This window comes from Muscardinus avellanarius, assembly GCF_963383645.1.
Source record: "Muscardinus avellanarius genome assembly, chromosome: 18".
Classification (NCBI taxonomy): Eukaryota; Metazoa; Chordata; class Mammalia; order Rodentia; family Gliridae; genus Muscardinus; species Muscardinus avellanarius.
In genome coordinates this window covers 6,408,208-6,435,718 of record NC_137804.1, presented here as the reverse complement: position 1 = coordinate 6,435,718, position 27,511 = coordinate 6,408,208, and the positions used below count along the sequence as shown (strand labels likewise).

The 27,511-nt window shown below is 45.3% G+C and overlaps 1 protein-coding gene across 1 annotated transcript in view; it reads right to left on the bottom strand.

Annotated features, from left to right (window-relative positions):
* Positions 1-27,171, bottom strand: part of SNRK (SNF related kinase) — a gene marked incomplete at both ends in the record, with an annotated part of 32,630 nt that extends 5,459 nt beyond the window's left edge. The window contains 3 exons of the mRNA XM_080715004.1: positions 181-393; positions 5,018-5,159; positions 26,583-27,171. Of these exons, the coding sequence (XP_080571130.1) occupies positions 181-393; positions 5,018-5,159; positions 26,583-27,171 (944 nt within the window). The remainder of the gene's footprint in view (positions 1-180; positions 394-5,017; positions 5,160-26,582) is intronic.
* Between the last annotated feature and the right edge of the window lie 340 nt (positions 27,172-27,511).

Genomic DNA, 27,511 nt, shown 5'->3' with positions numbered 1-27,511 from the left:
CCACCCAGGGGCGAGGAAGGCCACAGCACTCCCTGGCGCCCACTGCCACGGCTCGGCTGCACACCAGGACAAAAGCGAAACAAGCCACCTGAGCCGGGCACGGGGACACCGCCCACCGGGCACCGGTCCTTACAGTGCCTGAGGCCCTCCACGCCCGCCCGCACTGTGAGCGCCACGTACTCCACGATGGCGTCGCGGTCCGCAATGTCCCCAAGCACCATGCGCTGGATGATGCTGTTGTGCTCCTCTTCCGAGAGGTTTTTGTAAGACACGAGGGGGATGTTGTACTTGGTGGCTGGCGAGGGGTCCACGCCCTGAAGCCACGCGTGGTTCTCGATCTCTTCTAAAGAGGCCCTTCTCTTGGGATCTCGCTGTAGCATCCGTGTGATTAGGCTGGAAAGGAAGAGAGAGCCTGTTAAAGCTCCCAGCACTCACAGCGGGGCCTCAGCAGCCCACACCATCAGGCTCACTAGCTGTTGGGGGGCAGAAAAGGGAACAAGGAGCCTAGGGCCATCGTGTCTAAAAAACACAATACATACAACCCCAGACACAGCGACACACCAACACGCACGTGCAGTCCCCCATCTAGAACTGACTGGATACCGCATCTGCGCTGCGTTCACCTGGCTCAGGGGGTTATGCCAGAACTGGGCACGGTGCTCAACAGCCACACGCCAACCTGTGCTTCAGGAGCACGATGTGGAGGCACCGCAGCACCTTCCCAAAATACAGTTTATTTAAAGGTGTCGTGGGGACAAGACAGCTAGTCACTAAGGACCACTCGGCAACTGCCGCCGGCGTGGAGGCAGGGCCCTGGCTTGGGAGGCAGGCGGCTCGATGGACTCTGGCCTGGCCCTTGAAGGCCACCCGGGCACCTACGACAGAGGGCAACGTGTGGTGCACACTCATGGCAGCGCGACACCAGGCCCTCGCAAGCGGCGGGGACGGGCTTCAGGAGTGAGGACGGACCCACTGCTCAGACTCAGACAAGGTGCAGAGGGCAAACCACCGCCTCAGCGCTTGCTGTGGGCACGAGACGGGCGAATGCCTGCTGAGGACTTGCAACCCCAGGCTGCTGCCCACTCAGATCCGTGCTCCAGGCGAATGGTAACTGTGGTGCTCACTGAGAGGTGAGTGTGACAGTGTGAGCTGGACACTCCCGCGCAACCAGCAGAGAAGCAGAGACAATTAAGACCAGGCCTCAACCAAGCCCCAAAGACCACGACACAGACCCAAGTCAAAAGCACCAAGGAGACAAAGGCACCGCAACAAGGCCCGGGGCACGCAGAGCAAAGTCAGAACGGGCCCCTGGACTGAAGGGTCAGGCTGGACCATGACTGCTAGGTGTGTTTAAGACACGATGAGAAGTCTGACTACAGATGGGGAGGACTGTACAAAAACAACACCACACGCTCTGGAGAAGACACTAAGCAGGGCTTCGAACGGTGAAAAATAATCAATGAGAAATACCAATGGACGAGGCCGGTCGTGGTGGCTGGGAGGATCTGAGACAGGAGGATCGCGCAGGTTCGAAGCCAGCCTCCGCTACTGAGTGAGGCTCTCAGCAACTCAGTGAGACCCTGTTTCCAAAGAAAAGTATAAAATAGGTCTGGGAGTGTAGCCCGGAGGTAGAAAGCCCTGGGTTCCACCCTAGTAACACACACACACACACACACACACACACACACACACACACACATCAATAGACAAATTTTAAAAATGAGACACAAAGAGAATTAGTGAACTGAAAGACAAAGTCAAGGAAATAACCTTGTGCCGCTGCCTGAAACAGAAAATAAAACAGATTAAAACATAAGGAGGAGAGAGTGAAATATCCAGCATGCACAGCTAATCACCTCCAGGAGGGATGAGACTGTGGAAAATAAACTGTATTTGCAAAGATAATGGCTGAGAATTTTCTAAATTCTCAGAAAGATACAAACCCTGAATCCGAAAGCCCTGCATAGCCTGAGCACAATGAACAGAAGGTGTGAAAGCAGCCCCAGAGAAGACAGGACACCTGTGAGGGCAACAGAGGACAGCGCACCCTGGGCAGCAGCAGGGGGTGTCGGGAAGCAGTGGGTCCCCTCACCCAGTTTCACACTCCACGGAACTTTCAGGACATGTGACATGAAGACGTTTTCAAATGAAAACAGAGAGCAAGTCATCAACAGATGTTCACCAAAAGAAATGTGAAAAGGTACAATTCTGGCAGAAGACTGTGATTCAAACCAAGAGGCAAAGTCCTTATCAACCATCTGGGTAAGTGTTGACTGTACAGAAGTATACCCTCTACTTTGTGGAGTTACAGAAATTACTGAAATACTGGACAGTAGTTAAAATGTTCTAAGGATTTTATGGTGCAGAATTAAGTATAGATTTTGTTAATCAAGTATATAAACATGTCTGGGTATTTTAAAACACAGGAAAGTCAGGGAGCTAACAGACTATTCCTAACTTCCCAGTTAGTTGAGGAGAAAACAATTAGAGAAGACTGAAACTTTAAAAACAGGTTGAAAAAGTAGGACACGCAAAGAGCGTGTCAAAAGATCACATAAAGGCATCTGTGTCTACTGATGATCACGATAAATGTAAGTGAGACAAACTCTCTAATGACAGATGATCAGAGGGGATTAAAGAAACAGCTCCAGCTGCTTAAAAAAAAAAGATGTACTTAAAACAAGGACGATTAAAGTTCTCAAGTGAAAGAACAGAAACAATGTCGAGCACAAGTGGTGAGCAACACGCCACGTGGTCACCTGAGGCAGAAGGACCGAGTGTGAGGCAAACGGCCACCGCCCATCCCTCTGAGACACACTGACAGCAAGGGCCAGCTCACCAGGAAGATAGAAAACTGCAGCTTACTTATACTTAATGACGTGCTCTTTATTAAAACATTCAAAGTGAAAACTGGCAGACCTTAGAATAAAACCAAAAATTCACCATCAGAGTAGAAGAATGTCTCAGTAACTAACAAATCAAGTAGTGAAAACAACTCAAAAGGCTGTAATAATTTTGAACAGCATACTCTATGAGCTTGACCTTAAAAGATACACAAGGACCTGAGATCCCAACAACGGGGAAGCAAACAGTCTCTTCTAAAACAAAAAGACCATAAAAATTAACCTCACGTGAGTCATCCATACTCGCCTCGACAATTTGATTAAAAAACAAAAACGGGAACACAGACTGTGTTCTTGGATTAACATGCAATAAGTTAGAAATCATTAAGAGAAACCAGTTAGAAAAACGCTATGCATCTGTCCATCGAAGACATCTCTAAAGAACTCATACATCAAATAAATCAAGGAAACCAAAATAGACTGAAGAATTGAATGACAAAAAGACTTTTGAATAACAAATACCTAAGTGATGAATAACAAAAACACTTTTACAACAAGTCAAAAGTGGGATTAAGCTACATTGGTACCAGAAGATGTATATAACCTTACACATTATAAAAGAAAACGAAAATTCTGATCCCAGTAACCAACATAAAGAACAGAATCAACCCATGGAAGGAAATAACACAGACAAAAGGAAATAAATTAATAAACTATAAAATAAAAAGGATTCAATTAATTAAAAAAAGCAAAAGGTGATTCTTTGAAAAAGACTGATAAAATCAATGATCCTGGCAAGACTGACCAAGGCAAAAATAAGAGAAGGTATAAATTAATTGTCAATACTGGAATGTAAAAAGGGCAACATCCCTTCCCACAGACCCCGTAGATTTAACATATAATTAAAAGATACTGTAAAGATTTAAGGCCAATAAATTTGAAAAATGAGATAAAATGAGTAAGTTACTTAAAATATACAACTTAGCAAAACTGAATAATACTCTAAGGAGGGGACAGACAACTTTAAGAAATCAGTGAACTATTCTATTTCTTAAGCTGGATAAAGGGTACAGAAGTGCTCACTTTATTACTTACACGTTTTTAATGACACTTGTCAAAAATTTTGGAATGATATATGTTAATCTGTTTCAGTTTTTTTCAGTAGGGGCAAGGGAGATACTCTTTGATTACCACTATCTAACACACATGCAATACATATACCCACACACAGCATCCCTGCTTCCTGGGGTAAAGAATAATAACAATGGTAAAAGCATAAAAATCATTACCTCACCAATATTCAGAGTATCCCCATGTGTGACAAGGCCAAGCATGAAAGTATGAAATATATCAACTCACTTAATTTTCACAAGCGCCCTATAAAGTATGCTCTACCAAGCTCACATCATTGAATCCAGCGTTTAAATGTCTAAATTCTTCACCATCCACCTAAGATGGGGGGCATTTGGAGAAAAAAAATCCTCAAGCTATTTTTAGAGTCCCTCCTTCCCAGCTAATAGGAAAACTCAAAACTTTGTTACTACAGCAAAATCCTTCAGTGGCTGTAAGTCTGATGGGTTCATTTAAAAATGTCATTCATAATGTCAACGAAATGCTAACTTTCTGTTAGCCCCCTCACTGCATCTCTCCCTACAAACAGGCAGAGCTAAACAGCGCCTGTAACCCGACGGTGAGCTTGGGCCGGCTTCTCCTCGCTGGCTTCCCCGTCACACCCACACAGGGCTCCTAAGTTGCTGAGAGGTGTGCATGGACAGTCACGAGACGCGCCCTGTGTCCTGAGCCAGGGCGCTGCCCATCTCCCATCCTCTTGGAGCCAATAGTGCTGCCGGCCTTGGAAAGGCAGAGGTGACGGCATCAGCTCACCTGAGAGAAGCGACGGCCGCTCCTGGAGGCAGAGGAAGCTGCGATGGGCTTTTGCAAAGCACGTGTGTTTAAGAAGCAGAGGGATGTATTTTGTACTCTACTGTTAAACGTCACATCAAATTCTCTGGCTGACCCTCCTGCAGACACTCCCCAGCGACACTACATACACACAAAAATCTAAGTGAAGCAGATGCTGGGATGCTGCGGCGGCCTCGCGTTCTCATGACGCCAGTGGGTCAATGAGTACTCTGGTGGCCCGCGTGCCTGCGGCCCGCGTGCTCTTTACTTACTCTGTACACTCCCTGGACACGTGGGGCGGTACTGTGTATTTGCAGTCCATGATCATCGTCAGCGTCTCACTGTCGTTGGCCTCCTGAAAGGGTGGCTGCCCGCACACCAGCATGAAAAGGATCACTCCCAGGCTCCATATATCTACAGACCAAGGGCATATGTTAAGCATCAGACTAGTTAGAAAGCCAAAAACATGGAGAAGACGAAAACCGGGCTAACAGCACTATTTCACACTGAGCAGTCGCGAGCATTTACAGCTCCAGCTGACGGCCCAGAAAAGCACGGGCAGCCTGGCAGGGCAGCGTGGCACCGTCTGTCTCTGGGACTCACGAGAGGCCAGTGGGCGCTCAATAGCAGGTGGACCGACTCCTCCCGCAAGGACAAGAACATTAACTGGAAGGCCCTGCCCAACTCCAAGGCCAAGGCACGGTCCCGCCCCCGACCCACTGCGGCACACACCCACAATAAAACCAAGATACTAATACCTGAGACCCAAAGAGGACGTCCAGCCATAATTATCTCAGTTGTTCTGTACAATAGTCCCGGTGAGGTAACTCATGGTTATTTTATGCAGGAGAAAATGAAAGCCCAGAGATGAGCAAAATATGGCTGCTGATGGGGAAAATGTTAGGTATCACTTCCGAGCCCACACTAGGACCCAACCAGGAAGGACCCAACCGGGAGGCACACTTCCCCGTAAGAGCATAGGAGCCACTCAAGGAAGCCACTCGACGCAGTGGTTAAACACGAGGTAAAGAAGTTGGGCCTGTGCTGCACACCTGTAATCTCACTACTTGGGAGGCTGACAGGAGGACTGCAGGTTCAAGGCTAGCCTCAGCAACTTAGCAAGACCCCAGCTTCAAAATAAAAATAAAGAGGGCTGGGAGTGTAGCTCAGAGACAGAGCGGGTTTGTCCCCAGCACCAAATCCTCGGTGTCAAAAAGGCAAAACAAACGAAGCCACAGGAAACGGCAGTAAGTGTGCAGGAGAGTGTGCAGGTGAGAGCTCCCGTCCCCAGCCCTTATCTGCTGGACTAGAAGCAACTGAAGGCCTTCCCAATCCCTGCGTCAGGACAAACCACAGTAACAAGCCACTTCCTCCAAATCACACCACCAGTAGGACGGGAAACAATGTTTGTTTTTTTATCAGATGAAAATGGATGTGTTTTCCACATAAAAAGGATTTAGGAAGATCACAAATTCATTCGTTCCAGAAACTAAAGGAGTCCTGATAGCATAAACATTCATATTACAGAAAATCGAGTTGTGATTTCTAGAGTGGAGGGGCTTAGCAGAGTGCAGAGGGAGGGCCACGCTGCCTTCCCTGCATCTGCTCCTCCGTCTTCACGTAGGACCAACGCCCCAGACGGGCAGCCTCCAAGCTGCACAGATCAAAACGCACTAGTAAAATCATTTCCTGGGGTCAAACTCGACAGAGGACCACAAAGGCAGAACCCCAGAACTTAGACACGTGACACTTACATGTACAAAGAAACAGACGGAAGGACCTACGGAAATTGAAACACTTAAATAACGAAGATCGCAGATCACTCCATCCACGCTCTTGGCTGACTGGCCTTCCCTGTGGGGCCTGAGTTGCCAGACCCGCATCTCGGCAGCAAGCCGGTCGAGTCCACCCCAGCCCTTCCTCTGCCTTGGCCCACTCAAAACCAAACAAGCTGAGTAATGACCACTGGCCACAGTTACTCTTCAAGCAACCAGTGAGAAGAACTGATAGCCCCAGTTCTGGGCAACCGCAGAGACGAAGGGAATCCGTGTAGCTGATGTTTAAGCCTCTTGTAGGACCTGAAGCTGCCACTTCTGGTTACCTGCCCCAACCCCAACCACACCAGTTACTTCTCCCTACTGCGTGTTGCCCCTCATTTCACAAAACAATTAAGTTCTGGAAACTGTAAAGAAAATCTCACCTCTCCACTAGATTTTAGATGACTGGAAACAAAAACGCACAAACTTTCAAATCTAGGCAGTTAAAAGCTCCTTCCTTCGACTGCTCGAACACTGACCATGTTACCTTCCACAGGCCCAGCTACCAACTGTACATGCATCTGTGTGCACAAAAGGCCTGTCTTCCCAGATAACTGCACAGAATTATAACTCAAGAAATGAACTCAGCTATTCCATTATCTCTTCTGTCATCACATACTATAACTGTGGGTAAACTCACTCGGCTGTTTACTCTCTATTCTAGACTGGAGTTGACATATAACTCTAACTATACAAAGTTGATGTTCTAAAAATGTAACAAAAAAATATAAATACCAACTAGGAATTGCCTCCAATTCTTATCTGGTTAAAGAAAACTTTCTGGCAGGCCGTGGTGTCACACGCCTGTAATCCCTGTTCCTGGGAAGGCGAGACATGAAGACTGCAGGTTCGAGAACAGCCTCAGGAAGTAGTGAAACTTGTATCAGCCTAGCGAGACCATTCCCAAATAAGAAATAAAACTGGGCTGGGGTGTAGCTTGAAGACTGAATGCCTCTGGGCTCAACTTACTACAAATAAATACATGAGAAAACTTTTTTTCTATTAAATATTAATCACAAAAAGAAGTGCAACAACTTGGAAATCATCTGTCCTCCTCCCGGAGGACAGGAGACAGCAGGCAATGCCAAGGGAGAGCAAAAACAACAGGCAGGGCACTACGGAGGTGCAGGGAGGCCAGGAGGCCTCGGGAGCGGCCAGCCGAGTGCCTGGCGTCCGCAACACTGAAAGCCACCACACAAGCTCACCTATGACACTCCCGCAAAGGGGAGAGGGAGGTGGTACTCATCTTAATAAAATCCATTTCATGAAGATTACTTATTATATTATCTTTTCCCATTAAAAAAGCAAGCAACTTAGAAATAAAACTACAAACTACAAAGTGTACGTCCCAGCCTCCGAGTAAAGGGCCCACTAGAACCCTATGGGGAGGGCGGGACAGAGTGGGAACCTCTCATTTTCATTTTAAAAAAGTATTAACAGGACTGCCTACACACTGGCTAACAATTAAATTGAATGTTGATATTATTATCTAAAACATATACTTCGAATTCAGATCAAGCTATCAGCTCTTGGTGAATAAGAAGGAGAAAATAAAATATCACTTCATAAACATAAGGGGTTTGGCTAAGAAGCACCTTGCCAGTGGCGGCAGTGTGAGAAGTGGAGAGACAGGGAAGCCTCGGACGGCACTAGGGAGGTACTAGTTCCTCTCTTTGCTGATCACAGCAAGCTGGAATCCCGAGATTCCAGATGTTCTCTGAAGTAGTGCTGCAAATTTGCAGTGGGCCTATCATGATGAAATCAAGCTGGGCTAGTTGCAGGGTTTGGGCTGGAGTTCATATTTCAAAGTTCATTCGAGGCACACACAAAAACCAAGATGAAAACGAAAGAGAAGAAAGGACACATAATCGTTTACTTGAGAAAAGCAAATGCCGGGGAGTGGTGGGTGTCACAATTACTGAGAAATTTGCTTTAAAATAATTTCCAAGGTGAGAGATTAGAAATTGCCCAAAATGGGAAGTTCTGAAGGGAGGTTTTAGGGACAAACCTCTATTTTTTCCTCCAGCCTTCTTTGATCAGTATAGCCATGAGTCATGAGAGAAGCAACAGAACTAGAGTGTTCTCACACCGCTGTAGATGAAGGAGGGACACCCTTCACAACACCACTTACGGCGGCTGGGATTTATGCAATCAGTTTTCAGTTCCAACCGTGGTCGCCAGCAGCCGGCATAGGACCCAGTACTGATGTAAAGGGCAGAGCGTTCTTAAACAGTACGGGCAGCTTCCAAAGTGTTCAGGTCCCAGGAGCCGACAGTAAAAGCTGGGGCCTTGTGGTATAACCGCTCATGATTTGCCTCTGCACCCCATTTGCACAGCAGTAACTGGGCATCTGGAAGCACCCAGAGCCCTGGTTACTGACGATTCCTTCCTGTTCCAAGCAAGAATAGCGTTTCGTCCTAAGGAACCTGATTCAGGAGCATCCTTAAAGTAGAAAACTGTCTGGTCATCTGGGCAAAGCTTAGCCGAGAGTGAGGCAGGTGAACAGTGGAGTGTGGACCCGCCTCCAGACAAGGTTTAGGGCCCTGTTACCCAGTTCTCAGCACTCTAGGTTAGAACTGAGGTCAAGAGGGAACATTCTTTCCCTTAGCAACAAGGAGAGAAATGAGGGTGAATGGCGTCATCTCAAATCTACTTTCAGCATTTCTCTTCCAGGACCGAACTCATCTGAATGCCTCCTGGTGACTTTAAAATTCAGTGCTGCCCCAACGTAGCCCAAAGAATGCAGAGAACCGCAAACTTAAAGCAGAAACGGCTCTGCAAAATGGCTGAGTGGGTCCCCAAGGCAGCTAAAGCCGTGTTCTAGTCCAAAGGCAGGCAGTGGACGCTTCCATTCTTCAGAAAACACAGCCAAGAGGAAAAGTAAGCCCAGGACACGCTCAGAGCAGGCCACAGAGCGGGCAGCGAGGGCAGGAGGGCAGGAGTGAGGGCAGGCCACAGTTTGCTTTAGTCAGCTGTTCAAGGCCTTGTGCAAACTTGTGTTTTTCAAGTCAAAGAAAACAGCAAAGTTCAAGAAGCCAAAGGCTTCTCCAGGACACACTGTGGGACTATGCACGTCCACACAAACCCCAGACGGCAAGCAGCAGGCGCCCTTCCAGCCAGCACTGCTCCAGCAATGGCCTTACAGCCCCGATTCTGTGCGTTAGGAGCTGACTTTACAGATGAAGAGGGAGACAAGCCAGGCCAAAACGTCCTGGCCGGTGACTCTCTCAGCACGACTACAAGCCCGGCTGCCGCTTCCAAAGCTAGGGTTCAAGTGTGGTGGCAGCTGCTTCGCTGGGTCCCGTTACCCAGCTCCCAGGGGTCTGTCTTCATGGAGATGTGGGCACTACCATTTTGCTAGTAACTTCTGTGGCCGCGCTTGAACAAACAAGGTCACTCTTACCACTGCGGAGCCTTGCGGGGACTGGCGGCAAAGCACTGCCAGGCGCCAGAGCAGGCTGGGGAAGGGAGGGGCTGTGCTCTTTACTAAACAGACGTCTGTGATATCTGAATTACGAACATAGTCATTTATTTATCTATGAAAGTAATAAAAAACAGCTGCACCTGTCCAGGCGTGGTGGCGCATGCTTGTCATCCCAGGGTACTTGGGAGGCTGAGACAGGAGGATCTGGGTTTGCAGTCAGCCCCAGCTACTTAAGGAGCCCTCCGCAACTCAGTGAAACCCCATTTCAAAATAAAGAATAAAAAATTGAGCTGGGGATGCAGCTCAGAGGTAGAATGCCCCTGGGTTCAATCTCCCAACACACACACACAAAAAAAAACCCTGCACCTAACAGGACACCTTGTGATATGCAGGTCTTTTAGTAAGTAGAACTTCTTTATAAGGAGTACAAAAGCAATAGAAAAAGACCTACACATATTCTCTACTGGCAGAGAACGACTCTCAGTCTGTGACCTGGGGACACAGGATGGATTAACAGGCCAGTCTCTCCACGGCATGAAAAACCATAGTAAAAATTACTTTGTTTTTAAGTTTTAGCACAAATAACTGCTTCAAGAGTTAATAAAACTCTAACTCAGTGATGTGTCATAAAATTCGGTGAGTCTTATAAAATGTGATTAATAAAACAGTGTTGAGGAGCCCAGAGTCCCCGGTTAAGCCCCAGGGACTGGCTCGCCTTTCCCGTTTAGCATCTCGGTTCCTCGGTGTCTCGGGGTGGATCCTGTGCTCAGGAAGCTCCAGTCCCGTGTGCTCCTAGGGGATGCCCAAGTCGGGCCACGGCACGGGCAGCCGGCACGGCGCACTTCCAGGTAGAGTCGGCTGAAGCATGGGTGACCAGAACAACCTCGAGGTATTTCCTAACACTTAGGGAAGGTCAGTACAGAGGTCTACCTTTCCAAATTTCATCTTCCTAAGATTATAAAAGCTAGTGATCTGCTTTTATAAGCTGGAGGGGGAGAGAGAAATCTTTTTCCCAGTTTTGCTGTAATTGTGACTGGAATTAAACGGTTCACATGTTAGAAGTATTTTTAAAGCATGGAAGCTGGGGCCATCAGCACGACGGTGGGCAGGCAGCGTGTTCTCTCAGGAGTTTCGATGTGGATATTCTGCAGGGGAGCCACCTGAGAACTGCTTTTCTTGGACACAAGGGGCTTTAAATGTAGTTTCAAGCAGTGGTTTTGCATTTCAAATTCCCTACAAAATTAAAACAAATATAATGCACTCTCATGAACCTAACTTTGAGCTAAAAAGAAGACATGTTTAAGTTTAGTACAAGTCGTGCTCGCTTCGGCAGCACATACACTAAATTTAGTATAAGTTTAGTCTAATTCTATTTCTCTAGTTGGTCAAAACACAATCAGACCAGAGTACAACATGGTAGGTACTTTACACATCTGAAATCTGTGCTTGATGCCGGTTTCATGGATAGTAAAGTAATCTGATGTTTTCTTAAATTGTTTTTTAAAACACTGAATTTTCTACATAAGCCACAGGCGTGCTAACATAGATGAGTATAGAAGCCACTAATGTGGTTTATTTAATAGAAGTGACTAGCACAGCACTGCTCTTGGCTAAGACCTAAGCACGGTCTCTTTGGAAAGACACAAAATGTTGAACATATCAAAGCTTTCTGGGAATACAAAGCCAAATGAGGTATATCTTTTAACAAATACAGCACTAGCCTACAGGCCTTAAGATGGTTAAATTTGTCCAGAGACATTTTAATTTCCTTATTTGAGGATAGAAAAAAGCAAACTTTAAAATAATAAATGTAGTGTAGCCATATTCAAAATTCATATTTTAGACATATTCATAATACATGAATTAGACATGATTTTATGTATTTATTTACTTATTTATTTTTGCAGTACTGGGATGGATCCCAGGGGCATTCTACCCCTGAGATATACCCGCAGCCCTAGTTTTTATTCTTCATTTTGAAACAGGGTCTCATTAAGTTGCAGAGGGCCTCACTGAGTAGCTGAGGCTGTCGGCCAACCAGTGATCCTCCTGTCTCAGCCTCCCTACTACTGGGATTATAAGCATGCACCATCATGCCTGGCTCTAGACATGTGATTTTAAAACAAATACAATTTACTCTCCTATATTAAAAAAATCAGTCTATCTTTCTAGGAATTACAATAAATATCCAACTTGGTTATAACCTAAAGGTTCTAACTTCCAGATTGTTCCTCCATCTTAAAACTTCAGGAGGCGACTTCCGGGAAGATGGCGACCGAGAAAAGCGGGGCTTAAGAGTCCCGCTAACAACCAATCTCCATTACCACAAAAAGAGCGCCTTTCATAGCCAGAAAACACCATCACCAGAAAAACAAAAAAACCACCAGGCTCCAGAGAGAAAGCGGACTGAGAACAGAGCTCAGGGCCACAGAGGAGACACACGCGCCCGAGGACGCGGCAGCAGCGCCATACTGCCGGCGGCAGCTGCGAACTCAGCGGACGGCTACAGCAAGCCGAGGTGAGCCGATGCGGAACAGCCAGGCGGGATCTTTCGGCGCAGACAGCATTTAAAGCTCCCAGTGGCTGAGCTCAGCACACGCTGCAGGGATTCAGAGTGGAAATCAAAACCAGAGAAGAAAAAATACGCCAGCCTCATGGCCGAGGGCGTGGCAGAGGCGCCATATTGCCACCGGCGGTGGCAGCAGCAGTAGTGAATTCACCGAGTCCAGTACAGCTACATCTACGTACTCAAGAACAGTGAGTCAAATTGCGGGCCACAGAGGAGAAATCCCAGTATTGTGCCTCCTGGGACTTGACCCAGTGAGGGAGTGGTGGTGGCAGAGATATCACACCATAGGAGAGCGTGCAACCTGGCACCCCCTTTAGTTTAAAGCAGCCTCTATCGATTCCCTGGGTCGGAGACTCTGTGATACAACCCAGTAAAGGAGTAGTAGGGTCTGAGATAATACAGACTCGAGATCCAGAGCACCTTAAGTGAAGCCATAGTGACCCAAGGGAAGAACCCAGAAAGGCACAAACCTCCGAAATCATGGGAAAGAGGAATAACACTGGAGTAATGAATGTGCACAACCCCACAACATCAGAACCTGATAAAACAGAAAATCAGAGATTTCTAGAAGATCAAATCAGGAAAATAACTGTAGAAATAATAGAGGTGCTTCGAAAAGAACTCAGAGAGAGCCAAAAAGAGATAAAGGATGCAATTAATGAAGTAAAGTCCTCAATTCAAAGCACAAACAACCGATTAGACCACATGGAGAACAGAATCTCGCTCTTAGAAGATGAGCAATCCAAAAATGAATGCATAGTTTCTAATCTAGAAAAAGATATCCGACAGCAGGAATCTGACATTGAAGAAATATGGGCCCATTTTAAGAGAGCTAACCTAAGAATAATTGGAATAGAGGAGGGAAAAGAAAGTGATACCAAAGGGATCAACAATCTCTTCAAGGAAGTAATAGCAGAAAATTTTCCAAACATAGAGCAAGAGGTTGATACACAGATCCAGGAAACTTATAGAACTCCCTTTAGACAGGATCCGAGAAGAGGATCCCCACGCCATATAATTGTCAAAATGACCAATGTGGAAGCCAAGCAGAGAATCTTAAAGGCAACAAAAACAAAGGGCCAAGTGACATTCAGAGGCAAACCAATTAGAATCACTCCAGACTTCCCAAACCAAGTCATGAGAGCCAGAAGGGCTTGGAGTAACATATTCCAAACTCTGAAAGAAAACAACTTCCAGCCAAAAATTTCCTACCCAGCAAAATTTTCTATCAAATTAGATGGAGAAATAAGAAGCTTCCATGACAAACAGAAACTGAAGGAATTTATGTCTTCAAAACCAGCGCTAGAGAAAATACTCAAAGAGATTAACTACAAAGAAGAAATAGGTAACACTCACCAGAACCAGAGAAACAAGAGTTTCCATCCAACAGACAACTAAGATTGGTTATCTGTGGAGATTCATTATTTATGTTAGTCTTTTACCTATCTCTAAATTGTATTGTTTGCCTTTATTGTTGTTAATTTTTAGGATTTCTAGTTGGAATATTAATATACCTTCAGATATAGCATTTGGAAATATTTTATCCAATTCTATTAGTAACTTTTAACTCTGTTTACATTGTATTTGGATATACAATATTTTCTTTTATTTTTTAGGGAGTTTGTATATTCTTCTGTTGCCTGTGCCATTGAAATCATATCCAAGAAATCACTGCCAATTTCAATGTTGTGAGGTTTTATGACCCAGATTTTCTCCTAAAAGTTTATAGTCTTAAGATTTATATTTAGGTCTTTTATTTAGTTTGAGTTAATACTTGTATGTGGGATTAGGTAAGGGTCCAATTTTATTCTTTTCCATGTAATTATTATTTTTCAACAATATTTAGTTAAAAGATTATTATTTCCACCACCAAATCTTCGTGGAAACCTTGTCAAAAATAACTTGACAATATAGGGAAGAAGTTAGCTCTAGGCTTGTATTTAACTCCAATGGTCTATATATCTGCCTTTAGAACAGTACTACACTGTTTCAATTATTGTAGCTTTATATGGTTTGAAATCATAAAATATACATCTTCTAGCTTTGTTTTTGCTTCGAGATTGTTTTGGGTATCTAGAGTCCATATTCCATATCAGGATAGATTTTTTTCTGAAAAATAAATATATGATAGTTTCACCTAAAAAAAAGAAAAAAATATTCTCTGGTAAGAAAGAAAGCAAAAAGAAATATTGAAATGTTATCTTTAAGACATCAAAAGCTTGGTATCAGACAAATGAAACTGTTATGTGAGATTATCATTTTTAATTTTGGATAAATTGCTATAATACTAGATGTCAACCACTAAGCCAAGCATGGGAGGGAGGGATGGGGAGAGAATGGGGTGGGGATCGGGTGGGGGCTGACTGGGCGATGTGTGCATGTATGTCTACAAAAGTTTGTATCCCACTATGATGTATGAATACAGTGCACCAATAAAATAAAATTTAAAAAAAAATAAAACAAAAAAAAAAAAAAAAAAAAACTTCAGGAGAAAGTTCTCCCAACGACAAGCACACATTTCTTGTCTTTAAAGTTAACAGTTACTTCTCTCAGTTATGAAGAAGTGAAGATCCCATCTACTGGCAGCCTGTGGAAAGGTCCTCCAGTCCCACACTCACCAGTACCAGAGTCCTACAGATGGGTAAAGATACAAAGATTTGCTTTAATTTATACTGCCCTGATGACTTCTGCCTAAGTTCTGTAAGGTATAATTGCACACACTAAAATTCACCTCGCAGTGTGCGTTTCTGCAAGCCCTGCAAACGGAGCCGTGCGACCTCCAGCACACCCAGGGTACAGCACGCTCCCCAGCCGTGCTCCTGCCCGTCCTTCACCGCCGCCGGGCGCAGGCCCTGACAGCCACACTGCTTCACAGCGCTCTTCAACTGGCCTTGACTGAGTCATGCAGCGTGTGGCCTTTGGACCTGAGACATACCTCTGCTGTTACACGGGTCAATACTTCGGCCCTGTTACTGCTGAGTGGAATTCTAATGCATACATGTCCTGCAACTTACTTCGGTTTGAGGCAATTATGAATAAAGCCACTAAAAGCACTATGTACAGGCTTTTGTATTAACCTAATTTTTTGGTAGTAGGAATTGAACCAAGGGGCGTGCTGCCTCTGAGCTACACCCCCAGCCCTCTTTCTTTACTTGAAACAGGGTCTCACTAAGTTGCCGAAGCTGGCCTCAAACCTGCAATCTCCTGTCTCAGCCTCCCCTTCTAGGATTATGGGTGTGCACCACCACGCCTGGATCTGACAGAGCTTCATTCCTCTTAGGTAAATATCCAGGAGTGGACTTACTGGGTAAGTATATCATTCTCTCTGCCAGAAACTGACAAACCTTCTCCAAAGAGGTCACAGGACTTTAGCTCCCACCAGAATCCCAAGTGCCCCTGCTCCAGTCAGGTCTCCATCCCTTGGTGCCTGAGGGTACATACCTGCCATGTTAGGCCTTTGATAGATCACGCAAATCGTGTGCCGCTTTTAAACGGGGCCACCTTTTCATTTACTACTGAGCTGTGAGAGTGCTTTATACATCTTGGAATCGTTCTTTGTCAGATATGTGACTTTCAAGTATCCTCTTTCAGTCTGCAGCTTAATGATATCTTTCGGGAAATAGGAATTAATTTCTATAAAATGCAATTTAGCAAATGTTTTTATGGATCACATTTTTGCTGCTGTATCTAAAATATCTTTGCCTAAGCTAAGGTTGTGAATCCCTCCTCTGTTTTCATCTAGAAGTCTTATGGTTTTGTATTTTGCATTCAGACCCATGATGTAAGTGGAGTTTTTATAAATGGTGTAAGTACTGATCAAAGTTCATCTTTTGGCATATGAATACTAAACTGTTCCTCCAACATTGCTAAAAACCTGTCTTTTCTCCACTGAATTGTTTTAGAAGCCTGGCTGAAAATCAAACGACCTTTTCTGTGTGGCGTATCTATGGACTTCTTCTACTGTGTCCACTAATATATCTACCATTTTGTCAATACCACAGTCCACACTATTAGTGCATTATACTAAGTCCTGGATAATCACTTTTAAGACAAAAAAGGTTTTTCTTCTTTACTTGTTATTTATGAAGGTTATTTAACAAACTCTTCATTTGTGTATAGGGAAGTTTGCCACTGATTTTTAAGAGTCATGCTATATGAAGAATAGTACTCATATATTACAATATTACAAATATTTCCCCATTTTTGTACCTTCTTTCATATATGTCAAAAGCCATAATAATCAAATCAGCCTTTTTCTTAGCACTCTTGCATAGAAAGGCCAACATCATACAAATATTCACTTTTCCCCTTAATTCTTCATATGCAAATCCTTTATTTATTTTATTTTTTATTTTTTATTTTTTTGGTGGAACTGGGGTTCCTGGAAACCCTTCTACCTCTGGGCTACACTCTCAGAAGACCTATTTTTATACTTTTTATTTGGAAACAGGGTCTCTTAAGCCAGCGCGGCTGGCTTCGAACCTTCACGATCCTCCTGTCTCTGCCTCCCAAATGCAGGGATTACAAGCGTGCCCACCCGCCTGGCCCGAATCCTTTATTTTCACATGTACCACAAGTAGGGCCTATCATTCCTTCTTCCCCAGATATTTAATTACCCTAGTCTATTTACTGAATAATTCTTCCTCTGCCGCCTTCTGATAATGGAGGGATTTAGCATTACTAGAGCCTGTTGCTTCTGCCACTTACAAGAGGCAGCTGAAGAACCCCGGGGCCCCTGTCCTACCCAACGGGCCCCAGAGCAGACACTGAAGTGATGCTCAGCAAACGTGTGGCACCACTAGGTGCGGGCACTGCGCCGTGCCGCGCCAAGCACGTGAGCCGGGGCAGAGAAGGGAGATGCCCTGGGGGCCACCGCGTCCTCAGGCCGACCTCACCACAGCTCACCTCTGGGTGTCCCTCACACAGAAGCTAATAACCACTTTCTCTTCCGTGGAGGGTTCATCCATGGCGAGGGCCTGCCTCCCCCACGTCAGGAAGGGGCCGTGAGCACTGCTGACCACCTGGCCTCAGGCCGCGACAGTGTGCTTTGCACTGCCAGCTACGACCTCAGGATTCTCACCTCCTGCCACCATGAGGTGCCTGCTGCTGGGAGGCCCCCGTGTTACCTGTTAGCAGACAGCTGGAGCCATGAATTTACTGCACTTGCTAGAATTGTATGTGAAATTAACTAAGGACTGGATGCGACCCTGAGTGATGTTTATGAATAAAACACGTCCACTCTGTCTACTCTCCACTACCCAGAAGTCTTTATTTACTTCCTGGCACTTTATTATTTCAGGACAACTCAGAAAGTGATCAGTAAGCCGTTCTCCAACTGGTCAGAGCCACTGATAGTTAAGGATTCTAAAGCTCATTTATCTTCCTTTAAGTAACACAGGAACAACTTTGCAAAGCCTCCTTTCCATATGAAAAGCTGCTTCCCCTGACCCCCAATTTCCCAAACAACAGGCTGAAAAGACTCAAGCTGTTTTCTGATGACTGAGTAATATGGTGGTCCTTGTATGGGACAGACAGCAAGGTACCATTCCCACAACCGGACGACTGCGCACAAATCAAGGCTAACCTAAAACAATGGGACTTGAAGACCGCAAATCCTGCTATAATGGGCGAAAACAACCATCTGTAGAAACAATGTTCATAAAGTCTTGAGATCAACACAAATGGATGAGCTGAAACCAGAACAGGAAGAACCTTTTCAGAGCTGAAGCAGAAATCCCAGCAAGACCATAATGTGACGTCAGGAGTTTCAATGGACCATAATTATTCCTAAAAATAGTCAAACAGAATTGGTACATTTTAACAAAGTGCTCTTTTGTACATCAGAAATACAGGTAACATTTGGAAAAACAGCTACTCTGAGGTAAGAACATAAACGTATGCCGACTGGTATGTACTGTGTCTCATGGCATTAACCTGGTATGTACTGTGTCTCATGGGCATTAACCTCCTGGCACCCTCCTCTGCATACTGCTCCACGAGTCTGTCAGCAGCCTCAGCTCTCTGGAAAGTCATCACCAGAGCACAGGCTGAGACTCACCCAACTACAGCTGGATCACAAACACCAGCCGGGGCTCCCTTCCACCTTCTGGGGCTTCTGATTCCACACTATATCACTTTAAACTCTAAAGAAGACCTCCAGTGTCAGTGGAGATTGATACACACAAACTCTGTTACTAATGCAGAATTGGCTTTAAAAAAAATCATACCAAACACCTACAAGTTAGCCCTTTTGGACTTTAAAAAAAAAATTACTGTATACCCCAATGACTTGGTCGTCCTTTAGGAAACGCCTCATCTACAAACCTTACCTTCAAATGTTCCATCATAATCTCCTACCATAGTCATAACTTGGAAACTTAAAGTGTAAAGAAAACAAAAGATCTAACACAAAAAACATCAGTAAGTTAGAGTCAAGCCCCAAAGGCACAAATATAAGGACGTCATCCTTACAATTGTATTTTAAACTCGGTTTGCTTCAAAATTTCTTATGCTAATCCTTTTTGTCACATGGTTGCAGGTCCATATTTTTATTCACCCTAAAACTTACAAGACCAAATTTTAAAAGGGGGTTCAGAGTAGCCAGTAACCACCTCTGAAACCGAAGCGAGGATGTATGTTTGTTCCCACGTCTCTTTCACTAGATCCTCTGAGCCCAGGAGTCCTCAAATCAACAGACAGAAAGGCTGGGGAAGGCGCTAGGATGTGAGTGGAGGGAGAGCCACGATTACTCTGTGCGACGTGTGCAGTGTAGCTTTCATTTCTTTAGTTCATCTTGTAATGCTTATTTGCTAAACAAACATTAGAAACATGTCCTGTTTACCAGGCAAAGGGGCACAGATAAGATATACACATACATGCCGCCCCTCCCTCAAGGGCTGTGCTCTTGAGCAAGGGTGAGGGCGGGAGCCAAGGGGCGCAAGCAGCTTGGCAGCGCTGTCCAGCTCCTAAGGAAGGGCAGCCAGGACAGGTGCCCTCAAAACGTCCTCTTTCTACAGCCATCCACAGCCCCCTTTATTTTTAGCCCGCCAACTAGTGCGCCTCCACTGCGCCTGGCGACATCCCAGGCCCAGGTTTCAGGTCTATCGAGGAGGAGATCTCACCCACTGCGTCTGGTTCTCCTCCTTACCAGACGCGTGCCACGAATGTTGAGGACCTATCATTTTTGCCTTGGGTTTCAGGATTTAAAATAATTCTACACTAAAATTCAAAACTTGTAGGCACTGTTTTATGATATACTGGATATAATCTTAACACACCCTTATAAGGCTAATAAACCTTATAACCAATAAAAACTGGGTAGGATAAACCATTTTTTTCCAAAGGCAAACACAAAGAGTAAGGGGTGAACACCAAAGGGGGCACGTGTTTGGATAAGACCTGTGCAGAAGCACACCTCCACACCTGTCCTCAGCTACCAGAGTCCATGTGCGCACACGAGCATCTGACTGACAGAATCTACAGCCCTCCAAAAAGCCAACCGCAGCCCTGCATGAATGCTTGTGGTGGTGTCTCTTGAGCGGCCATTCCTGTGGACACACAGGACACTTCCTGATGGGAGAAGGCGAGAAGCCAGGACCGGTCAGGAGCCAGTGCTAGCAGGCCCACCGCGTCAGCACAACAGTGGCAGACACACGGCAGGCTGGAGGGGAGCAGGCACACCGATATTCCCACTTTTCTTTCTTTTTTTTTTTTTGCGGGTCTGGGGATGGAACCCAGGAGCATTCTACCTCCGAGCTACACCCCCTGCCCTATTTTTTATTCTTTATAAAAAATATATATATTTTATATATATATATTGTTTATAAAGTCTCACTGAGTTGTAGAGGGCCTCGCTAAGTAGCTGAGGCTATTCACAAACCTGCGACCCTCAGGTCTCAGCCTCCCGAATGCTGGGATGACAAGCGTGCCCACCACGCCCGGCTCTTCCCACTTCTTAAAACTCTAACATCATTTCGTTTCAACACTCAAAGCGCAGTCTATCCCGAAAAATGTTTTAGGAACAACAGGCTCCCAAATTCACTGTGTTTAAAAGTTCTAAAGTGCCTTTGGTTTTACAGACTAGCATTTCTTCTTCAAAGGGCTTACCACTCTCCCCTCGAAAAGCTTTACAAAAAATCCAGGCAGATTATTTCTAACTCCTCTGCCGTTTCCAATGCGATCACCTCAAGTGAATGTAAGTAGACTTGATTTCTATATGTCTCTATCTGTCTTATCTGTGTGTGTGTGTGTGTGTGTGTGAGTGTATGTGTGTGTGTGTGTGTGTTTCTGCATATAAAAACAGGTCGTATTCTCAATGACTTGACAAACTCTTTGAAGGTCCGAGTAACCAGTTACCAAATTCCAGGACTTTCGTTTTCATCAAACATTTAAAAAAGGGAAAATCTAGACGTAAGCTAGTCCCTACATATAAATAACCTACCACTCTGAGAGTTAAACACAACTAAAAACAGCACGTAGGCGAGCAAAGGTCCTGTGCCCGACCTTTCTCCCTGTTTTCCCACAGCCACCGACATTTCAGAAATTCCCAAGGACCATTTTCCTGGCGGCACCTCCCATACTCTTTCTTCCACACCAAGAGGCAGAAGAGGAAACGAGGCCAGGGTAGTGCCGCAGTCCCTCCGGGACCACAGCGCCGCAGCAGCACAGAGCCCGAGGCGCCTGTGGCCTCCCCAGAGAAGCAAGGCAGTCACCTCGGGGGGACAGGCCCATTCTGGGTCTGGGGCTCACTAAGTACGTGCGTGTGTTCGTTCACCTGACCCCTGCCTGGTCCAAGGGCAGCACTATTACGCCAGTGGCGGGGGCAGAGAACAGGAGAGGTGGGGAGAAGGGCGGCTGCGCTGGGACTGGCAGGCCAGAGGGAGGCCCGTGGGCAGGAGGGTCTGTGGTGGGAGGACAGTCGGCCACAGCAGGGCTGGGCCAGGCTGTGAGCCCCAGAAAGTGCAGATGGAGCAGCCCCAGGGACGCAGGGAAAAGACAGGCAAGCCACGCTGGAGAGCCACGCTGGAAGCGTGCGGACTCTGCTTTGGATTCTGACAGAGAAGGGGAGCAGTCTTTCAAGTCTGGGCAGAAGGGGGTGCTAGCAGTCTAGCAGTCCTAGATTTCACAAGGCAGATAACACACCGTTTTCCTTACGAGTGGTGGTTCCCTGAAACTGCCACCTCAGCTTATGGACGAGGACCCCCTCTCCCCACTGGATCCTCACCTTCCAGGAAAGGAATCCTTTTGTCTTTTGTCAACTTCTCGTTTGGAAAGACAGATTCACAGGCATGGCCAAAACTCCCAAATGCGGAGTAAGTCCCACGATTCTTTTTTTTTTTTTGGTGGTACTGGGGTTCCTGGAAGCCCTTCTACCTCTGGGCTACACTCCCAGACCTATTTTTTTACATTTTTATTTGGAGACAGGGTCTCCTAAGCCAGCGCACGCGGCTGGCTTAGAACCTGCGTGATCCTCCTGTCTCTGCCTCCCAAGCGCGGGGATTACAAGTGTGCCCACCACGCCCAGCTTAAGTCCCACGGTTCTTCACCCACACAGTAACTTCTTGCTTTACCTAGTACAAACTGAATCCAGGAAGCTGAACTGGCCCAGCGCCCCAAGCGCATCCAGATCCACACACTTACTGTGGGCCCTTGGTGCCCACGCAACTCAGCACGGGAGACCTGACTCCCGCCAGCCACACCACGTCCCTTCACGAGAGTCCTTCAGAGCCACACCTCCCACCACCATCGCTGGGCCCTGGCAACCACCAATCTACTCCCTTTATCATCCGTGGCTTCAAGAGAATTGTAACAATGGAATTATATAGATGTCAGCTTCTGAGACAAGCTCCCCACTGAGCACGATTCCCTGAAGATACCACCCAAGACCGAGCAACATGTGCCCCAGGCCAGGAGTGTCTATGGGCACCAGGGACAGAGAGGGCTGTGCCCAAGAGTTGTACGAGTGTCAGACAGTAAGACCAGCTGCCAGGACTTCCCACTTGGCCACACCCCTGCTCCGTCCCAGAGCCACTGGAGGTAGACTCCATACTCAGGCACCATAGCCACACATACACTTAACATGCCCAAGCAGCACTGAGAAAAATGACAACAATGAGAGGAACCCAGTTCATCAAAGAAATAACACACACTCAAAAAACCAGCTTAGCGGTGTGCTAGCAGATGTGCTAAATATATAAGAAAAAGAAGTAATGTAAAATCAATGAAATGTACAAAATAAAATTAGTCTCTCATTAGACTTCTCAACGGCAGCATTGGAAGTAAAAAACACGTGACAGAAAACTCTCTGTGAAAAATTTATCTTTGAAGATGGGAGGAAAATGATTTTGAATATGCATTTCTATACCCAAATTATCATTCAAATATAAGGAACAATTTTAGATAGACTAGGACTTGGGGAATTTTTCAAAATTCCTCATTTAAAGGATTACAAACAAAACAAAATAATGTAAGTGAAGAAAAGGGAGGCCAAGAAATCTGTAAAATCAGATAAAAAGCATTTATTGTAAGCAAAGGCAAATCAACGTTTTATTACTAAAATGAAAGCTGGAGGTATAGCTCAGTGGTACAGTACTTGCCTAGGATATAGAAGGCTCTGGGTTCAATCCCCAGTACTGAAAAAAAAAAAATTACTAAAAGGGAAGTAAAAGCAAATTATAGCTACTATCTTAATTGCTGAGTAGGAGAAATAATCTACCTATGTGGACATTGGTTAGCTCTGGACATGAAGAATGGATGCCAATAACACAGAAAACTGACCATACATTTGGAAAACTGCTAGAAGATGAAGGAACAGGAAAACTTGAATGCTATAGCAAGACATGGATAGAAAGTTAGTGAAAACCACAAAAGATCAGACACAAAATAAAACCGCATACTGTTAAAAAGAGATGGACCGCAGCAATAACAAACAGAACTGAAGTGCAGCTGAGTACACACCAATCAAACAGTTCAGACTGACAGTTAATAGCTCATCAAGTAAAATAAACAGGCATTTTTAAAATCAGGCATGGTGGCGCACACCATAATATCAAAGACTGGGAGGCTGAGGCAACAGGATCACAGGTTTAAGGCCAGCCTGGTCAACTCAGTGAGGCCCCATCTCAAAATAAAAACACTGAGGGTACATCCCTGGGTTCAATCCCTGGTACTGAAGAAAAACATAAAAACAATTTTAAGTACTCTTTAAATAGCTTGAAAAAACATGTATAAGATAAAAACTGATTGTAATATAAAATTCACGGATCAGAGTGAGACTAGCATAGTTATGGAATTATAATTTTAATCACAGAGAATTATCACCATGTTAAAATTTGCAATGTATTAAGCCATAGTCAAAAATATTCCTCAAAGCAGAAACCAATGGGTATACTTATTAACTTCAGTGTACTAAAACTAGATATCAAAAATCAGAGCACTAAAAGGAAAAATAAACACATCCCCTTGGAATAAAATGAAGAATTTTTTCTAAGTAACGTTTGGGCTAAACAAGGAATCAAACAGTAAAGGTGGACTGGCAAAGACAGTGACTCTCGATGAGCCCGACGCGGTCCCCGCCTGTGGAGGGCCCAGCACACACATTAGAAGCATCTGTCAGGAGCCAGTGAGCCTGCAGCTCCAGACATGGAACAGAGGAACTCAGAGACTCCAGAAAGTACTAACATGGATGAAGAAACCATGACTGAGAAAACAAAACCTGAAGTAAACAAAGTCAAACCCGCATCTGTGGAGAACTGCTGACTGATTTGACAACACAAACTAACAGTATATTAGCAAAAAGATAACCGTCCATTTGTTTATTTACTTTAATCATACCATTACATAAAACGAACTGAAATAAATGCAGATAATGAAAAAGAAATGTCACCCGCGAGCTCCACCCACACAGTCATCATTCACCAGACTGTGGACATCCTCCTGAACAAGTCTGCATGCCTTTTTAAAAGTTTTTCTGCAAGACTTTAGATAAAAGAAAATAACAGGGTAATAAACACCTGTGCACCCATCACTAAACCTGGAAAACAAATACTGCAGTCCAGCTGACACCCCGTAGGCGTGCCGTGCTCTCTGCATTCTTCAGGCACGCTGCGTGTGCGCAGCCCCGAGCAACGTGGAGCTGGCTCTGTGTGTTCTATACTACTTACACTCTTCACCAACTGGCTTTCCCCCTCAAATAATACGCTGGTCAGGCCCAGTCCTGCTGATTTACATTACATTAATTTTCGCCATGAACAGAGGTCAGTGTGAATGTACTCTCCCACTGGTGGATGTTCAACGCTGCTGTTAAAAACATTCCTTGAAGATCTCCTGAATGTGCGGTGAGTGAGAACTTCTATGGTGCAGAGGACCACTCCTTCGGGTCACAAGACGTGTACGTCTTTCTCTGCTAGGTATCGCCAGTTCGTCTTCTAAACTGTACAAGAGTTCTTGAGGTGCTATAGCCTTATCAACATTCAGTTTTGTCTGGCTTTGGTTTTTCTCAACATGAGAAACAGTATTTTATATGGCTCTGAGGTCCAGTTCCCTATGCTAATTAGGCTGAAGGCCTCCACGCCGTGTGTAGGCATCTGTGTCTCTCTCCTATAAACTCCTGGCTGTGTTTTCTTATTAAAGTAGCTCTGCTAATCAAGAACCCCTGGCTCAAATACTCTAATGAAAAGCTTCAGTGAGGCCTGGCCATCTGCAGAAGGCAACAAGCACTCAGTAACCCTTTCTTTTCCAGAACACAATAGTCTAACGTGAGCATCAGTGTCTTGGTATGCAGGGTGGTCAGTATGTAACAACAGCACTCTTTACTGTTAAGTATACCTTCGTTATTAATCTTCTGTAACCTGCATTTCAAACGATCCGACTGTAGGTGGAAAACTATCAAGTTTGACATCATGTGCACATAATATTAGGCCATATTTTTCCAAGATTATACTAAAGGTTGACTATACTTTCAGAGCAACAAATCCTTAGAAATTAAAAATAATTTCCTATGTGTCCTTTGAAACAGATGTGATCCTAAGAGGAAAAAGTCCATACAAACTCAAAAGCAGGAAGCACTTCTACCAGAAGTAGATAATTTTTGACAAATGACAGGAGAGCAGGGAAGGAGAGAGAGCAGCACAGTGTTGGGCAAGGAGAAGGCGCGGGGCAGGCCGCGAGCTGTCGCGAGTCCAATGTCTGCACACTGCAGGCACTCCGTGCATCAGCTTCCCATTCTCAATAATGAGATGAACAAGCCGGGCGTGGTGGCACACGCTTGTAATCCCCCTGCTTGGGAGGCTGAGACAGGAGGATCGCACAGGTTCGAAGCCAGCCTCGGCTACTTAGTGAGGCTCTCAGCAACTTAGTGAGACCCTGTTTCCAAACAAAATATAAAATAGGTCTGGGAGTGTAGCCCAGAGGTAGAAGGCCTCTGGGTTCCACCCCTAGTACCACCAAAAAAAAAAAAAAAAAAAAAAAAAGAGATGAACAATAACCACCATTCAGGTTGCTGTGAAGAGTCAACAAGAAATAATGAAGCACCATACCTGTATCTGATTTAATTCTATTTGACAGAGGAAGAATAAAGCAGAGGTTGAGCACTTGCTCAAGGTCACAGTTAAGATGATTCCAAGACTTAAAATTCTTGACACTGCCCTTTAACACTCACGGTAACTCTCCAGCTGGGCCCCAGTAATTGTAAAAGAGGATGTGCAGGGAGGAGCTAGCTCGAACCACCGCAGAAAAAGCCCAGGAGCATGGGAAGAACTCAGGGCTTAGGAAAAAACGGGCACCAGCAGCCGAGGTTACCTGCAATGGTGACGTACTCTTTCCCCCTTGGGCTCACAAGTCTACTTTAGACACCTGCCAAGAGAAGGCTGAAATAAACCCACTGTCAGTTTTCAAGGAACGGCACTGTCTCGGGCAGGGCACCTTAACTGAAATCTCTTATAAAGTACTTTTCGATAAACAACTGATCTAACCAACTAAATGCTAGCTGGTAGAGCTCCGGTGGGCAATGCTGGAGAGGGGTTACCTACCGACTGCGGGTGCGTCGTACTCATCACCGAGCAGAATTTCTGGGGCAGAGTACGCGAGGGAGCCACAGCTGGTGGTGAGCTTCTTCCCTGGTTGGAATTTGTTGCTGAAACCAAAGTCTGTCAACTTGACAAGACCTTGTTTTTCAAAGAAGACGACGTTCTCTGGTTTCAAGTCTCTGTGAACTACATGAAGTTTATGGCAATATGATATAGCATGGACTATCTGAGCAAAGTACTTCTTGGCCAAGTCCTCGCTGAGCCCCTCCTCATGCTTCATGATATAATCAAACATGTCTCCTCCGTCTCCGAGTTCGAGAATCAGGTAGAGCTTGGTCTGAGTGTCGATCACTTCATAGAGGCGCACGATGTTCGGGTGCTGCACCAGCTTCATGCACCTCACCTCCTGGAAGAGATGGCCTGTGGCCAGCGTGTCCAGCTTCGTCTTGTCGATGACTTTCACCGCCACCTTTTCGCCTGTGAAGACATGCCTGGCGAGCTTAACCACCGCAAAGTGGCCTCGACCCAGGGTTTTATCCAGGTCATACAACCCTGCAATCTTCCCATCGTAGCCTCGCTTGAACCCTGCCATGCTGGTCCCCACGGAAGGGAAATACTTAGACTGCCTGAAACGGGTCTGCTCATAGAAGACTATGTGGTGAAAACAAGGAATTCATTCTCATTGTTGCTGTGGAGAGCTACAAGAAAAGAGGAGAAACAAAATTAAGTTTCTATAAATTTTCTTTTTTTTCTTTTAAGAGAAGTTTCAAGTAAATAAGTTAAGATATAAATGATTCAGGGTCATTCTTAAGAACTTTTATCTGTATTTAGAGTTTATATTAAAAAGTAGAGGTTGAACACTTAAATACCATGTTAAATTTTGCAAAATTTAAAAAAATATAGTTCACTGGAAGCAACTCTTTGGTGTTCTT